This window comes from Ranitomeya imitator, chromosome 4 (genome assembly GCF_032444005.1).
Source record: "Ranitomeya imitator isolate aRanImi1 chromosome 4, aRanImi1.pri, whole genome shotgun sequence".
Taxonomy (NCBI): domain Eukaryota; kingdom Metazoa; phylum Chordata; class Amphibia; order Anura; family Dendrobatidae; genus Ranitomeya; species Ranitomeya imitator.
The window spans coordinates 476,689,976-476,708,203 of NC_091285.1; the positions used below are offsets into that span (position 1 = coordinate 476,689,976).

At 44.6% G+C, this 18,228-nt stretch overlaps 1 protein-coding gene across 1 annotated transcript in view; it reads right to left on the bottom strand.

Moving 5' to 3' along the window:
• MINDY2 (MINDY lysine 48 deubiquitinase 2) overlaps window positions 1-18,228 on the bottom strand; it is a 182,431-nt gene that overhangs the window by 132,147 nt on the left and 32,056 nt on the right. Inside the window, exon 2 of the mRNA XM_069765913.1 lies at window positions 5,878-5,935. Coding sequence (XP_069622014.1) covers window positions 5,878-5,935 — 58 coding nt within the window. The remainder of the gene's footprint in view (window positions 1-5,877; window positions 5,936-18,228) is intronic.

The window sequence follows — 18,228 nt, forward strand, 5'->3', positions numbered from 1 at the left end:
CCAGCAGGGAATCCCAGGTGGTCATTAGACCGTCTGCCGCTGTGCTACCCCTCCCTGAAGTCCAGACCGTTCCCGCAGCTGGGCGCCGCCATTAGCCAGAGATGACGCTACTGCGCATGCCCAGCCGCGTCATCCGGCCGCGCCGCCCGCCGCGTCATCCGGACACGCCCCCTTCAGGACGCGGCGGCGGCGCCAAGCCGACACGCGGACCAGGACGCCAGCAGACCCCCCGGACCAATGCCGCGTCCCCGCCCGGACAAGCGTGACCCCCGGGCGAGTAGCCAAGCACCTCTACATAGGTATGCGCTGCGGACGTCCGAGAAGCTAGCCTATGCCAGAGGCTGCTTCCTCCTGCTGTCACCTACACCGCGCAGTGCCCCTGCCGTGTGGTGCTTCCTGCCCCCTGGACGGGCCGAGGTAGGGGACCCCCGCTACCTGTACCGGGCCGCCAGGAGTGGGGAGTTTTCTTACTTCGACCCTCTTGTCAGGGCCTGTCTGCAAGAGGTTCCGCTGTCAGGGACAGGAAACCAAACTGACGTGGGAGAGAGGTACCGCCCTTTTTATGTCTGTAGGTTTCCTGTCCCTGAAGGGCGGATCCCCTCTCTCGTTGTGCTGTCATGGCGACTGAATAAATTATTGTTTATATAAACAATTATTTTTAATACAAAATTATTATTTTTTAACTTTAATATCTTTTTTATTGTTAATTATTTTTGCAGCCACTGGGCGCCGCTATTTTGCTTTGCAGGAGTGTAAGTGTACCTGCACGACACTTACACTCTGCAAATATGGCTGCCCCGGGCATAGGAGACTGCGGTCAGCATCCGACCCCATACCCATCATTGAGCTGCTCCCTGCTGTGATCTGGCCACGCCCCCTGGGCTGTCTCCACATCACAGCAGAGGCAGGAGATCGGCGCCATCTTTCTTCACCCCACAGTGTACCTGTGAGCTCCACTGTGACTTGAGAGCTGCGCTGTTATAGGAGGGGCAGCTCCATCTGTCTCCCCTTCACACTGTCAGCAGCGGCTGTTCCCTGTCCTCTGCTATGCTGCCTGGTGTGTGGCTGTTATCTCTAGAATCCCTAGAGAGGATGAAGTGCTGCGGTCTGTTGTCCTTATCATGCAGAGAGGTAACACGGGGGAGAGTCTCTCTGTGCTGCTCCCGCCCTGCAGCCACTGATCAAGGACATCAGACCCTGGTGTATCTATTACTATATTGTGTGATACTGTCTGCTGACCCATGCATCTAATCCTATCCTGTGTGATACTGACTGCGGGCCCGTGTATCTAATTCTCTCCTGTGTGATACTGACTGCTGAGCCGTGTATCTAATCCTATCCCGTGTGATACTGACTGCTGGCCCGTGTATCTAATCCTATCCCGTGTGATACTGTCTATTGAGCCGTGTATCTAATCCTCTCCTGTGTGATACTGACTGCCGACCCATGTATCTAATTCTCTCCTGTGTGAGGCTGGTTTTACATTTGCGTTTAAACACGCAGCGTTTTAAATGCAAACGCATGTGGTGAAAAAAACGCATGTAAACGCGGTAAAACGCCGTGTTTTTTAGACGCATGCGTTTTTGCATGTTTTATTACAAACGCGGCGTTTTGACACGTTTACATGCGTTTGCGTTTTTTAAACGCATGATGAGAAGTGTGTGACAGTTGTCAATCATCAAAATCAACAAGAAAACCCACTATAAACAGAAATAGCTAGGGTTAGGGTTAGGGTTTGGATCCCTAGTAACCCTAGGGATCCTAACCCTAACCCTTACCCTAACCCTAAGGGATCTTAACCTTAACCCTACCCCTAACCCTAAGGGATCTTAACCCTAACCCTACCCCTAAGGGATCCTAACCCTACCCCTAACCCTAAGGGATCTTAACCCTAACCCTACCCCTAAGGGATCCTAACCCTACCCCTAACCCTAAGGGATCCTAACCCTAACCCTACCCCTAAGGGATCCTAACCCTACCCCTACCCCTAAGGGATCCTAACCCTAACCCTACCCCTAAGGGATCCTAACCCTAACCCTACCCCTAACCCTAAGGGATCTTAACCCTAACCCTACCCCTAACCCTAAGGGATCCTAACCCTAAGGGATCTTAACCCTAACCCTACCCCTAAGGGATCCTAACCCTACCCCTAACCCTAAGGGATCCTAACCCTAATCCTACCCCTAACCCTAAGGGATCCTAACTCTAACCCTACCCCTAAGGGATCCTAACCCTGACCCTACCCCTAAGGGATCCTAACCCTAACCCTTAGGGTTAGGGTTAGGATCCCAAGGGTTAGGGGTAGGGTTAGGGGTAGGATCCCTTTATCAATTTTATGGTGTGGGGTGGCTTATCAGTGTGTTTTCTTGTTTTTTTTTTTAAAAACGCATGCGTTTTTAACGCAACCAAACGCATGTGTTTACATAGACAGCAATACATTTTTTTGCCGCAAAATAACGCATGCATTTTTTTTGCGGCAAAAAAACGCCGCTAAAAATTACTACATGTTGCATTTATGCAACACAACGCACGCATACAAAAGACGCATGCATCGGCAAAACGCATGCAAAAAAACGGCATGCGTTTTTAATGTTAAGTATAGGAAAAAAACGCATGCTTTTTTTGCGCTAAAACGCAGCGGCAAAAAACGCAAATGTGAAACCAGCCTGATACTGACTGCTGAGCCGTGTATCTAATCCTATCCCGTGTGATACTGATTGCCGGGGGCGCCAAGCAAGGAGGGGGCACTCTATTCACATGACTGTAATGGGTAAGCTTGATTCTTCTTTTGCTGCAATTAATGTATTGTATCTGCGCTACTTTTTCTAAGGGGATACCGGCTGGACCCTGCATATGTGATCATTGTCTTACCTTTATTGCCAAATCAAAAGGGATGTATATTTACTTTTGTTCCCCCGCCTATGCTTCGCTATCGTCATGTCTCCTTCCTGTGGTCCTCTTTTAAATGCATAGTGCATACAGCACTTTATTGCAATTGTTGATAGCGTGTTATTTCTATCTAATATATAATTGCCTAGAATACTACTTCCTGCAATTTGTGCCAACTTCCTGTCCGGAGCTAATGTCCGGAGCTAATGTCCGGAGCTAATGTCCGGAGATAAGTGACGTCAACAGTGTCCAGTGTCTGATTGGTTGCCACCTGCTGCGAGCGACCAATCAGAAACGTGCCGTACTGTGACACACTCCGCCCGCCATTTTGGTGTGATTTTGGAATTTTTACCTCACAGCAAGTTTCTACTGCGTGGAGGCGGGCCCAGTGACGTTGCTCTTCAAGCTCCTGCCGAATTTCGTCAAAAAAATGATAATACCATTTACCAAAACTATATATATTTAGTTGTGAAGTGGTTCAGTGACATTTTCACACCAATTTTGAACTTTTGTTTGGTGTTTTCTCCATATACTGCCTATTATTCACTGACTGTTATACTGAGAGACTGCTGTTTATTAACCTCTTCTTTGCCACATTGGGTATATTGCTCTATTATTTGCCACATAAGGACATTGTCCATTATTGCCCAGCAATTTCTTAAATAACAAGAATTGTCAAGAGCTGGTAAGTGCAGCCATTTTTTGTTCTTTCTTACTATTATTTATTAATTGTATTATTCTTACATTTGAATAAATAAAGTATATATGGATTCTAGACTCCCGATTCTTTAGAATCGGGCTGCCATCTAGTAATAAATAAAGACTTTACATATTTTTATAATTATGTGGTTTTGGATGTTCTTGCTCCGTTTTTTTGTGTTGAATTTTGCTTGGAGTTGTCCTGACGCTTTGTCGCCCGTTGGGTATTTTGGGAGAGCTTATTTGGTTTGTTCTCTTTCGTTATCTACCGTGGTGATTCATGATTCAGCTATTAGATACTGATTGCCGGCCCGGGTATCTAATTCTCTCCTGTTTGATACTGTGCTGAGCTGTGTATCTAATCCTATTCCGTGTGATACTGACTGCTGAGCTGTGTATCTAATCCTACACTGTGTGATACTGTCTGCTGACCCATGTATCTAATCCTATCCCATGTGATACTGACTGCTGACCCATGTATCTAATCCTATCCTGTGTGATACTGTCTATTGAGCCGTGTATCTAATCCTCTCCTATGCACTCTTCTCCCCTCTGCATGTCTTTCCCCATTGCACACACAGCTCAGTGCGTGCGATAACAGGAGCTGTGGGGGTCATGCTGTATTATGGCATTATGTGTGATCTATATGACTGTATTATATGTGATCTATATGGCGGTATTATGCTTGATCAGTATTGTGGAATGATGTAAAAGCTATACGATGGTATTATGAGAACTATATTGTGGGATTATGTGTGATATATGTGGCAGTATTATGTGAAAATTATATGGTGGTATTGTGTGAGACGTATGTGGCGGTATTATGTGAGACGTATGTGGTGGTATTGTGTGTGATCTATATGGCGGTATTATGTGTGATCTATATGGTGGCACTATGTGTGATCTATATGGTGGCACTATGTGTGATCTATATGGTGGCACTATGTGTGATCTATATGGTGGCACTATGTGTGATCTATAAGGTGGCACTATGTGTGATCTATAAGGTGGCACTGTGTGATCTATATGGCGGCATTATGTGTGATCTATATGGCGGCATTATGTGAGAACTATAGGACAGTATTATGTGGCAGTATCATCTTCAAAAAGGGGACCCACTTTAGGGTGGTCCTGGCTGAGCACCTGCACACGGGTCTGGGGTAATAGAGGGGGCAGCATGACCTCCAGTTAGGTGCAGTCAGGGGAGGGCTGGTGAAGCAGCTGAGAGAGGGGTCTCATTTTTATCGTTACTGTATGGCTACATTTCCTTCCCAGCGTCGCCCCGGACTGCGCCTGTCGCCTCGCTTTCACACATCGCCAGGACAGGATGGAGAAGACAGGATCTGAGGAGGGGAATGGGGTCTTTGCATGCAAAGTCTGGATCAGAACAGGCCATCAATCCGCAGAAATGTTTCCTGGATTTCTGTGGAGCAGATGGTCCATCCATGTGTATAAAAGACAGCGCTCTACGTACAATCCCTGGCTGCTCCGCGCACCAAACAGGGTGCCCCCCCCATAGACCAGCACACTGCTCTCCTGAAATACTCTGTGCTGCTGTCACCCTGCTCCCTCCACTGTATATCTCCCAGAATCCTTGCTACCTGCCATCCTTGGTGACTGTCTACATGTCAGTATAACTCTGCAGTCACCAACAAAATGGCTGCTCGCTGGGTTCCTGAATATCATCCTCTCTTATCCCTTAGCAAACACCCAGAAGGGGAGGAGAGGAGACATCACACACGTCAGCAGACTCCGCCCATATTTACTGCAGTGCAGTATTGTGAGCTAATTGTACACTAGGTTTTTGTCAAATTTCAGTAGCTGCTTCCCCTAGTGTTTAAAAGTGAAAATGCCAAACCTTTTCAAGTTATTTTTGATATTTTGCTAAATTATAAACAAATTATATTTTTTAAGGAAATGTAAACATTAATTCTTTACATTTTTTCAATTGCTGGGAAAAATTTTTTTTTGGATGGCACCTTCCCTTTAAGGGTTGGACCTCCACTGATCAGAGTTAGCACTGCTAACAAAGTATCTACGGCGTGCTCGAACATAGCATTCGAGCATGCCGAAGATACCGTTAGCACCCAAGCATGCTCAGATAACACCTTATCCAAGCACGGTCGCTCAACACTAGAGACAATACAAAATAGTAACCATTTTTCTTCATGGGGACAGTATAATGCAGAAGATCCCTTCGACGACATGAGCCAAGCGTCCTAAAGTTGCATGCCAAAACAATTTCAAGTAAAGCAGTAAGAATTCTCTAGACACACATTTTCTGCTTACCCAGATACTCCATGAGCTGCTCGGCAGTGATAATCTCCATCATGGGAGGTAATTTCACCTGCAAACCAAAAAAGTATTGTTTTTTTAAAGCCATATTAAACTTCTTTCTTTTCAAAATAGATAACTGAGAAAAAAATAAGAAAGTGTCTCCACCTTCTTCAATCAGTCAATGAAAAACGGATGACATCAGAGTGCTGTTCCTTTTTTTTTTTTCACGGACCCATAGACTATCATTGCAGAGTTTGATCAGACATACGGATTGATATCGTACAGGTCTTCTGCATAGACCACTAGGTCAGCCCCACAGACGAGCGCTATCCGGAAACAAAACAGACCGCACTTGTATATGAAAACGGACGTGTGAATAAGCCTGAAGTCCTGAAAAACGTTACATAAATCTACTTCAGAGCTCTGATGGCTCACTCGGTTCTTCCAATCACCTCTTTCATTGTTAAAAAGGTCTATTAGTTTTTCCCTTTTTAAAAATGGGCCCACGGTGGTTTACTATTTATATGAGCATGCAACTATTGCAAAGGCAAGTCCAGCATTACCTTACTTAACATGATCAGTGCGTCCATCCATTACTAAGAAATCAGCATTGGAATGGATATGCAAATGAGGCTTAAGAACTTGGATAGAGCGGAAGCCTTTGTCACTCCAGCTCTATTCCACGTCTCCTCCTGGCTCTTTTGCCTAAAATTACAGAGCATAGAAGCTGCCAGTCAAGCAGGAGCTGGCAATGGAGCTGGACTGGGAACAAAGCTGGAGTTACAGAAGCTTCAGATCTACCATAGTCCTTAAGTCTCATTTGCATATCAATTCAAATGCTAAATTTCTCAGGAATGGAAGAATGGACTTGGCCATGTTAGGCTATGTGCACACGTTCAGGATTTTCTGCAGAATTTTTCTGAACAAAACCGGACTTTTTCTGCAGGAAATCCGCATGCGTTTTTTGACGCGTTTTTTTTCCAGAGCTTCCTAATGCATTAACCCCTTCATGACCCAGCCTATTTTGACCTTAAAGACCTTGCCGTTTTTTGCAATTCTGACCAGTGTCCCTTCATGAGGTAATAACTCAGGAACGCTTCAATGGATCCTAGCGGTTCTGAGATTGTTTTTTCGTGACATATTGGGCTTCATGTTAGTGGTAAATTTAGGTCAATAAATTCTGTGTTTATTTGTGATAAAAACGGAAATTTGGCGAAAATTTTGAAAATTTCGCAATTTTCACATTTTGAATTTTTATTCTGTTAAACCAGAGAGTTATGTGACACAAAATAGTTAATAAATAACATTTCCCACACGTCTACTTTACATCAGCACAATTTTGGAAACAAAATTTTTTTTTGCTAGGAAGTTATAAGGGTTAAAATTTGACCAGCGATTTCTCATTTTTACAACGAAATTTATAAAACCATTTTTTTTAGGGACCACCTCACATTTGAAGTCAGTTTGAGGGGTCTATATGGCTGAAAATACCCAAAAGTGACACCATTCTAAAAACTGCACCCCTCAAGGTGCACAAAACCACATTCAAGAAGTTTATTAACCCTTCAGGTGCTTCACAGCAGCAGAAGCAACATGGAAGGAAAAAAATGAACATTTAACTTTTTAGTCACAAAAATGATTTTTCAGCAACAATTTTTTTATTTTCCCAATGGTAAAAGGAGAAACTGAACCACGTACGTTGTTGTCCAATTTGTCCTGAGTACGCTGATACCTCATATGTGGGGGTAAACCACTGTTTGGGCGCACGGCAGGGCTTGGAAGGGAAGGAGCGCCATTTGACTTTTTGAATGAAAAATTGGCTGCACTCTTTAGCGGACACCATGTCACATTTGGAGAGCCCCCGTGTGCCTAAAAATTGGAGCTCCCCCACAAGTGACCCCATTTTGGAAACTAGACGCCCCAAGGAACTTATCTAGATGCATAGTGAGCCCTTTAAACCCCCAGGTGCTTCACAAATTGATCCGTAAAAATGAAAAAGTACTTTTTTTTTCACAAAAAAATTCTTTTAGCCTCAATTTTTTCATTTTCACATGGACAACAGGATAAAATGGATCCTAAAATTTGTTTGGCAATTTCTCCTGAGTACACCGATACTTCACATGTGGGGGTAAACCACTGTTTGGGCACATGGTAAGGCTCGGAAGGGAAGGAGCGCCATTTGACTTTTTGAATGAAAAATTATCTCCATCGATAGCGGACACCATGTCGCGTTTGGAGAGACCCTGTGTGCTTAAACATTGGAGCTCCCCCACAAGTGACCCCATTTTGGAAACTGGACCCCCCAAGGAACTTATCTAGATGCCTAGTGAGCACTTTAAACCCTCAGGTGCTTCACAAATTGATCCGTAAAAATGGAAAAGTACTTTTTTTTTCACAAAAAATTTATTTTCGCCTCAATATTTTCATTTTCACATGGGCAATAGGATAAAATGGATCCTAAAATTTGTTGAGCAATTTCTCCCGAGTACGCCGATACCTCATATGTGGGGGTAAATCACTGTTTGGGCACACGGCAGGGCTCGGAAGGGAAGGCGCGCCTTTTAACTTTTTGAATGGAAAATTAGCTCCAATTGTTAGCGGACACCATGTCGCATTTGGAGAGCCCCTGTGTGCCTATGCAATGGAGCTCCCCCACAAGTGACCCCATTTTGGAAACTAGACCCCCTAAGGAACTTATCTAGATGCATACTGAGCACTTTAAACCCCCAGGTGCTTCACAGAAGTTTATAATGCAGAGCCATGAAAATAAAAAATAATTTTTCTTTTCTCAAAAATGATTTTTTAGCCTGGAATTTCCTATTTTGCCAATGGTAATAGGAGAAATTGGACCACAAATGTTGTTGTCCAGTTTGTCCTGAGTATGCAGATACCCCATATGTGGGGGTAAACCACTGTTTGGGCGCACGGCAGGGCTCAGAAGGGAAGGCACGCCATTTGGCTTTTTAAATGGAAAATTATCTCCAATCATTAGCGGACACCATGTCGCGTTTGGAGAGCCCCTGTGTGCCTAAACATTGGAGATCCCCCACAAATTACCCCATTTTGGAAACTAGACCCCCAAAGGAACTAATCTAGATGTGTAGTGAGCACTTTGAACCCTCAAGTGCGTCACAGAAGTTTATAACGCAGAGCCATGAAAATAAAAAAAAAAAATTATTTTCTCAAAAATGAATTTTAGCCCGCAATTTTTTATTTTCCCAAGGGTTACAGGAGAAATTGGACCACAAAAGTTGTTGTCCAGTTTCTCCTGAGTACGCTGATGCCCCATGTGTGGGGGTAAACCACTGTTTGGGCACACGTGGGGGCTCAGAAGGGAAGTAGTGACTTTTGAAATGCAGACTTTGATGGAATGGTCTGCGGGCGTCACGTTGCGTTTGCAGAGCCCCTGGTGTGCCTAAACAGTAGAAACCCCCCACAAGTGACCCCATTTTGGAAACTAGACCCCCCAAGGAACTTATCTAGATATGTGGTGAGCACTTTGAACCCCCAAGTGCTTCACAGACGTTTACAACGCAGAGCCGTGAAAATAAAAAATCATTTTTCTTTCCTCAAAAATGATGTTTTAGCAAGCAATTTTTTATTTTCTCAAGGGTAACAGGAGAAATTGGACCCCAGTAATTGTTGCGCAGTTTGTCCTGAGTATGCTGGTACCCCATATGTGGGGGTAAACCACTGTTTGGGCGCACGTCGGGGTTCGGAAGTGAGGGAGCACCATTTGAATTTTTGAATACAAGATTGGCTGGAATCAATGGTGGCGCCATGTTGCGTTTGGAGACCCCCTGAAGTGCCTAAACAGTGGAAACCCCTCAATTCTACCTCCAACACACCCCTAACCCTTATCCCAACTGTAGCCGTAACCCTAATCACAACCCTAACCCCAACACACCCCTAACCACAACCCTAACCCCAACACACCCCTAACCCTAACCACAACCCTAATTCCAACCCAACTCTAAGGCTATGTGCCAACGTTGCGGATTCGTATGAGATTTTTCAGCATCATTTTTGAAAAATCCGCGGGTAAAAGGCACTGCGTTTTACCTGTGGATTTACCGTGGATTTCCAGTGTTTTTTGTGCGGATTTCACCTGTGGATTCCTATTGAGGAACAGGTGTAAAACGCTGCGGAATCCGCACAAAGAATTGGCATGCTGCGGAAAATACAACGCAGCGTTCCCGCGCGGTATTTTCTGCACCATGGGCACAGCGGATTTGGTTTTCCATATGTTTACATGGTACTGTAAACCTGATGGAACACTGCTGCGAATCCGCAGCCAAATCCGCACCGTGTGCACATAGCCTAATTCTAAAGGTATGTGCACACTCTGTGGAAAACGCTGCGGATCTGCAGCAGTTTCCCATGAGTTTACAGTTCAATGTGAACCTATGGGAACCAAAAATCGCTGTACACATGCTGCGGAAAAACTGCACGGAAACGCAGCGGTTTACATTCCGCAGCATGTCACTTCTTTCTGCGGATTCCGCAGCGGTTTTACAACTGCTCCAATAGAAAATCGCAGTTGTAAAACCGCAGTGAAATGCGCAGAAAAACCGCGGTAAATCCACGATAAATCGGCAGCGGTTTAGCACTGTGGATTTTTCAAATCCGCTGCGGAAAAATCCGCATAGGACCAGAATACGTGTGCACATACCGAAACCCTAACCCTAGCCCTAACCCTAGCCCTAACCCTAGCCCTAACCCTACCCCTAACCCTACCCCTAACCCTAACCCTACCCCTAACCCTACCCCTAACCCTAGTTCTTACCCCAACCTTAGTGAAAAAAAAAAAAATTCTTTATTTTTTTTATTGTCCCTATCTATGGGGGTGACAAAGGGGGGGGGGGGGTCATTTACTATTTTTTTATTTTGATCACTGAGATATAACCTATCTCAGTGATCAAAATTCACTCTGGAACGAATCTGCCGGCCGGCAGATTCGGCGGGCGCACTGCACATGCGCCCGCCATTTTGGAAGATGGCGGCGCCCAGGAAAGAAGACGGACGGACCTCGGGCGGCCAGGTAAGTATAAGGGGGGGGAGATCAGGGCACGGGGGGGCGTCGGAGCACGGGGGGTGGATCGGATCATGGGGGGGGGGTGGATCGGATCATGGGGGGGGGGAGGTGGATCGGATCATGGGGGGGGGGGTGGATCGGAACACGGGAGGGAGGATTGGAGCACGGGGAAGGATTGGAGCACGGGGTGAGGGATCGCTGTGCGGGGGGGGTGGATCGGAGCACGGGGGGGGTCGCTGTGTGCGGGGGGGGGGATCGGAGTGCGGGGGGGTTTGATTGGAGCGCGGGGGGTGTGATTGGTGCACGGGCAAGCGGACAGGAGGACGGGGGAGCGGAGCACAGGACGGAGGGGAGCGGACCACAGATCGGGGGGCTGGGGGGGCGATCGGAGGAGTGGGGTGGGTGCACATGTGTTTCCAGCCATGGCCGATGATATTGCAGCATCGGCCATGGCTGGATTGTAATATTTCACCAGTTTTTTAGGTGAAATATTACAAATCGCTCTGATTGGCAGTTTCACTTTCAACAGCCAATCAGAGCGATCGTAGCCACGAGGGGGTGAAGCCACCCCCCCTGGGCTAAACTACCACTCCCCCTGTCCCTGCAGATCGGGTGAAATGGGAGTTAACCCTTTCACCCGGCCTGCAGGGACGCGATCTTTCCATGACGCATATGCTGCGTCATGGGTCGGAATGGCACCGACTTTCATGACGCAGCGTATGCGTCAAAGGTCGGGAAGGGGTTAAATAGCAGCAAAAAACGCAAAAAATCTGCAAAATTAATGCTACGTTTTTTTACCGCGATGCGTTTTTTCCGTGAAAAAAACGAAACATGTGCACAAAAATGGCGGAATGCATTCTAAATGATGGGATGCATAATGTATGCTTTTTTATAGCGAAAAAAACCGAGAAAAAAACTTGAAAAATCCACAACGTGTGCACACAGCCTAAAGGTATTGCTGGATTTGTCCTTGAGAGAGGCACGTGCACATATAGTCTGGAGTGTAAAATCCTGGTGACAGATTCCCTTTAAACATCTACAGGTTAGACAGATGGCAGAAGTTTTCTTACATTGATCCAAAAGGAAAGCATCAGAAAACTGAGTTAGGTGTTAGAAACAATGCACAGGAGCTCCATAAAATGTAGATTTAGTACTAAAGCCATGTATACACACAGATTTACACTATAGTAACTTAAATACAGTCTGCGATGTGCGTGTTCTAATGTCTGTCATACATCATAATCCAGAAAACCAAGATCCTAGTCACTATGTAGGCTAAATAAATTAAAAAAAAAAAAAAAACTAACGGCACAGATCCCAGCAGTCGGGCACCCATTGATCAAAAATGTGTGGTGTATCTTAGGCCGGATTCACATTTGCGTTTCTGTGCGCAGCGTATGATCTGCATACATCCTCATGCGTACATATCTTTAACATGGTTTACGCAGGGACATGTTTTTGCATGCGGTTGAGTACGCATGCGTCGTTTCGCGGTGTCCGGCGAACGCAACATGTTGCATTTTTTAAGCCGTCAAATATTTCGCATGTTAACGATTGCGTAAAAAAACCTGCATTACTGGCATTGGTACGCAAGGACATGCGTGCGCATGCGTTCGATACGCATGCATACTTTAGACTGCGCACGTCCAGAAAATGATGTCACTGCCTCCACCATGGGCATAAAAAACGCAAACGCATGCCAAAATGCATTCAAACACATGCACACGCAGCATTTTTGTTTGCATCATGCGCAAGATGATGTGGAGGCGTAAGCATGCGTTTGCGCATGCAGATGATACTCTGCGCACAGAAACGCTAATGTGAACCTAGCCTTAGCCATCTGTCAAATGTATTTTTGTGAGAAAACACTAGGCTGCATATTGCACTATTGGAAACGTATTGGAAATGTTGTTTCTGAGATTAGCTCCATTGGATATCATTTTATGGGCAGCTTTGTGTGATTTAGCTATTGCCGGATGATTTGTTGCTAAGAGACAATTCCAGTAGTTTTAGAATAATGAGGACCCTTTACAAAAGCGAAAAAAAAAAGAACATAATATTTCTAATTAACGGCATGTCACTTACACTCAAACAGGAGCATTAAAAGCAGAAAATGAAAAATCTGGTTTTAAATGTCTTCTGTTGTCCTCACTTAGCACAATAATGATCAGCCACACTCAGAAAATCAAAGTGAGCTGTACTAATACGTAAATTTACTGAAGATTGAGCTTGAAATAATCGTTTGATCCGAGTGATTAGGAGTAAAGGGAATGTGAAGGAATGTATTTATTAGGCTGGATACGTTTATACGATGTGATCTAGTGAATATTGCATATTTATGAACTCTTCATAAATTCTGTCTCACTCGCCTTTCACATGATCTTGATAAGTCATTTTGGACCGTAATCAGGAAATGTGATTCATCATTTTTAGCTATTCTTAAAGAAAACCTGTCATTTTTTTCAATAAAATTAAAGTGTAATACCTTTTAAAAATCCCCTCCACCCCCAGTTCTACCACTTTTTTTCCAATTTGTTCTGCTTCACTCCATTGCAGAGGCATATTCACATTTGTTGCTTTAGGAGTGCACAGTGTGAAATCTCTGCTTACAAATCAACTTTGCGTCTTTAGAATATTCTCGGAGACCAGAGTTTCACCCCTTTCTCCCAAGACTGCCAATCACAGCTCTGCAGCATCTGAGACTGTTAGATCAGCTGTAACTGGCAGAATATTGGAGAAAAGGTTAAAAAAAAAAAAAGACTCTAAAGAAAGTAGAGATTTCACATAATGTGCTCCATAAGCAACAAATGCCAATAATTCTGCTATCTAGTGGCGCAGCACAAAAAGGAAAGGAGCAGCAAAATCACAGAAACTCAGAGATTTTTTTTGAAATGTTCAGTTTTTTGAGCGCTAGTGACAGGTGACGTTCAAAAGAATAACCGACTTATTATTTTTCAGCCAGAATACCGATGTTAACATGAAACCAGCATAAAGCCATCTGAAAACTGCCTAAATATTATGGAGTTAGTAGCAGCTTTCATGTGGAATGCAAGATGAAAAAAAGAAATGTTAACCGTAAAGGAAATATATAATCAATAAGTGAAAACAAAGGGGTGCAACTGAATATACCGGTATTGCAAACAGAAAGGGGCTTTTGTTGGAGGTATCAAACATGGCACCTCAGCTCCTGGACCCTGAGCTTCAAAAGGGAAACAAATTGTCTGCAATGGGGCAGGATAAATCCTATTTACTGTACAGAAATAATTAAAACACACTAGATATATAAGGGTATAATATATATAAAATCTACCAAATAAAATCTACCAAATAAAAATTATATATAAAAATATATAAATAAGATAGTATAAAATCAAGGTACCCCAACAGACCAATGTGTCAAAAGTGTAGTATAACACTACTGGACACTAAATTCGTGCTCGTAGCATGGTAGAAGGTCAGAAATACAAATCACAACAGAGATATAAATAGATTAATTTTTATTATTTATTGCATGGTAACAATATATTAAAATTAATTAAATATTAAAAACAATTTCATTATATATACATGTATGTAATATTTTGTGCCCATACCTATTTGGCTACCATTATATGTGTTATATATATATTTTTATACCTGTAAGGACTGAATATATGAAAAAATAGCACTAAAAAAACAGGGGGTATATCTGAAAAAAATGTGCAAAAAAGACCTATATGTGCAAAAATATATAGCAATGCGCTTATAAAAGGAGCACCAACTAAAGTGCTGTAGTGGAAAAGTGCTTAGTGCAATAAGTGCAAAAAAGCTTAAGATATATAAGGTGCTGCTAGTTTAAATCAATGTATACAGTCACTTACTTTGATATATATGTGGTACTAGGTAGACAGCCAGTGCGGTATGATGCACCCCGACGCGCGTTTCGGACGCTTGGCTCCTTCGTCAGGGGATGACGAAGGAGCCAGGCGTCCGAAACGCACGTCGGGGTGCATCATACCGCACTGGCTATCTACCTAGTACCGCATATATATCAAAGTGACATAGTAACATAGTTAGTAAGGCCGAAAAAAGACATTTGTCCATCCAGTTCAGCCTATAGTAAGTGACTGTATACATTGATTTAAGCCCTTCCCGACCTGTGACACAGCGTATGCGTCATGAAAGTCGGTGCCAATCCGACCTGTGACGCATATGCTGTGTCACAGAATGATCGCGTCCCTGCAGATCCGGTGAAAGGGTTAACTCCCATTTCACCCGATCTGCAGGGACAGGGGGAGTGGTAGTTTAGCCCAGGGGGGGTGGCTTCACCCCCCCGTGGCTATGATCGCTCTGATTGGCTGTTGAAAGTGAAACTGCCAATCAGAGCGATTTGTAATACTTCACCTAAAAAATTGGTGAAATATTACAATCCAGCCATGGCCGATGCTGCAATATCATCGGCCATGGCTGGAAACACTTATGTGCACCCACCCCACCGATCGCCCCCCCCAGCCCTCCGATCTGTGGTCCGCTCCCCCGTCCTCCTGTCCGCTCCCCCCATGCTCCAATCACACCCCCCATGCTCCAATCAAACCCCCCCGCACTCCGATCACCCTCCCCCCCGCACAGCGATCCCCCCGTGCTCCGATCCACCCCCTGCACAGCGATCCCCCACCCCGTGCTCCAATCCACCCCCCCGTGTTCCGATCCACCCCCCCCCGTGCCCTGATCTTCCCCCCACCTTATACTTACCCAGCCTCCCGGGATCCGTCCGTCTTCTTTCCTGGGCGCCGCCATCTTCCAAAATGGCGGGCGCATGTGCAGTGCGCCCGCCGAATCAAAATAAAAAAAATAGTAAATGCCCCCCCCCCCCCCCCCCTTGTCACCCCCATAGGTAGGGACAATAAAAAAAATAAAAAAAAAAAAAAAAAAATTCCCACTAAGGTTGGGGTAAGAACTAGGGTTAGGGGTAGGGTTAGGGTTAGGGGTAGGGTTAGGGGTAGGGTTTCGGTATGTGCACACGTATTCTGTTCCTCTGCGGATTTTTCCGCTGCGGATTTGATAAATCCGCAGTGCTAAACCGCTGTGGATTTATCGCGGATTTACCGCTGTTTTTCTGCTGATTTCACTGCGGTTTTACAACTGCGATTTTCTATTTGAGCAGTTGTAAAACCGCTGTGGAATCCGCAGAAAGAAGTGACATGCTGCGGAATGTAAACCGCTGCGTTTCCGTGCAGTTTTTCTGCAGCATGTGTACAGCGATTTTTGTTTCTCATAGGTTTACATTGTACTGTAAACTCATGGGAAACTGCTGCGGATCCGCAGCGTTTTCCGCAGTGTGTGCACATACCTTTAGAATTAGGCTATGTGCACACAGTGCGGATTTGGCTGCGGATCCGCAGCGGATTGGCCGCTGCGGATTCCCAGCAGTGTTCCATCAGGTTTACAGTTCCATGTAAACATATGGAAAACCAAATCTGCTGTGCCCATGGTGCGGAAAATACCGCGCGGAAATGCTGCGTTGTATTTTCCGCAGCATGTCAATTCTTTGTGCGGATTCCGCAGGGTTTTACACCTGTTCCTCAATAGGAATCCGCAGGTGAAATCCGCACAAATAACACTGGAAATCCACGGTAAATCCGCAGGTAAAACGCAGTGCCCTTTACCCGCGGATTTTTCAAAAATGATGCTGAAAAATCTCACACGAATCCGCAACGTGGGCACATAGTCTTAGGGTTAGGGTTGGAACTAGGGTTGTGGTTTGAGGTGTGTTGGGGTTATGGGTGTGATTAGGGTTATGGCTACAGTTGGGATTAGGGTTAGGGGTGTGTTGGGGTTAGTGTTGGAGTTAGAATTGAGGGGTTTCCACTGTTTAGGCACATCAGGGGTCTCCAAATGCAACATGGCGCCACCATTGATTCCAGCCAATCTTGTATTCATAAAGTCAAATGGTGCTCCCTCACTTCCGAGCCCCGACGTGTGCCCAAACAGTGGTTTACCCCCACATATGGGGTACCAGCATACTCAGGACAAACTGCGCAACAATTACTGGGGTCCAATTTCTCCTGTGGGGGAGCTCCAATGCATAGGCACACAGGGGCTCTCCAAACGCGACATGGTGTCCGCTAACAATTGGAGCTAATTTTCCATTCAAAAAGTCAAAAGGCGCGCCTTCCCTTCCGAGCCCTGCCGTGTGCCCAAACAGTGGATTACCCCCACATATGAGGTATCGGCGTACTCAGGAGAAATTGCTCAACAAATTTTAGGATCCATTTTATCCTATTGCCCATGTGAAAATGAAAAAATTGAGGCGAAAAGAAATTTTGTGAAAATAAAGTACTTTTTCATTTTTACGGATCAATTTGTGAAGCACCTGAGGGTTTAAAGTGCTCACTAGGCATCTAGATAAGTTCCTTTGGGCGTCTAGTTTCCAAACTGGGGTCACTTGTGGGGGAGCTCCAATTTTTAGGCACACGGAGGCTCTCCAAACGTGACATGGTGTCCGCTAAAGAGTGCAGCCAATTTTTCATTCAAAAAGTCAAATGGCGCTCCTTCCCTTCCAAGCCCTGCCGTGCGCCCAAACAGTGGTTTACCCCCACATATGAGTTATCAGGGTACTCAGGACAAATTGGACAACAACTTTCGTGGTTCAGTTTCTCCTTTTACCATTGGGAAAATAAAAAAATTGTTGCTGAAAAATCATTTTTGTGACTAAAAAGTTAAATGTTCATTTTTTCCTTCCATGTTGCTTCTGCTGCTGTGAAGCACCTGAAGGGTTAATAGACTTCTTGAATGTGGTTTTGTGCACCTTGAGGGGTGCAGTTTTTAGAATGGTGTCACTTGGGTATTTTCAGCCATATAGACCCCGTAAACTGACTTCAAATGTGAGGTGGTCCCTAAAAAAAATGGTTTTGTAAATTTCGTTGTAAAAATGAGAAATCGCTGGTCAAATTTTAACCCTTATAACTTCCTAGCAAAAAAAAATTTTGTTTCCAAAATTGTGCTGGTGTAAAGTAGACGTGTGGGAAATGTTATTTATTAACTATTTTGTGCCACATATCTCTCTGGTTTAACAGAATAAAAATTCAAAATGTGAAAATTGCGAAATTTTCAAAATTTTCGCCAAATTTCCGTTTTTATCACAAATAAACACAGAATTTATTGACCTAAATTTACCACTAACATGAAGCCCAATATGTCACGAAAAAACAATCTCAGGACCGCTAGGATCCGTTGAAGCGTTCCTGAGTTATTACCTCATAAAGGGACACTGGTCAGAATTGCAAAAAACGGCAAGGTCTTTAAGGTCAAAATTGGCTGGGTCATGAAGGGGTTATGTGACACAAAAT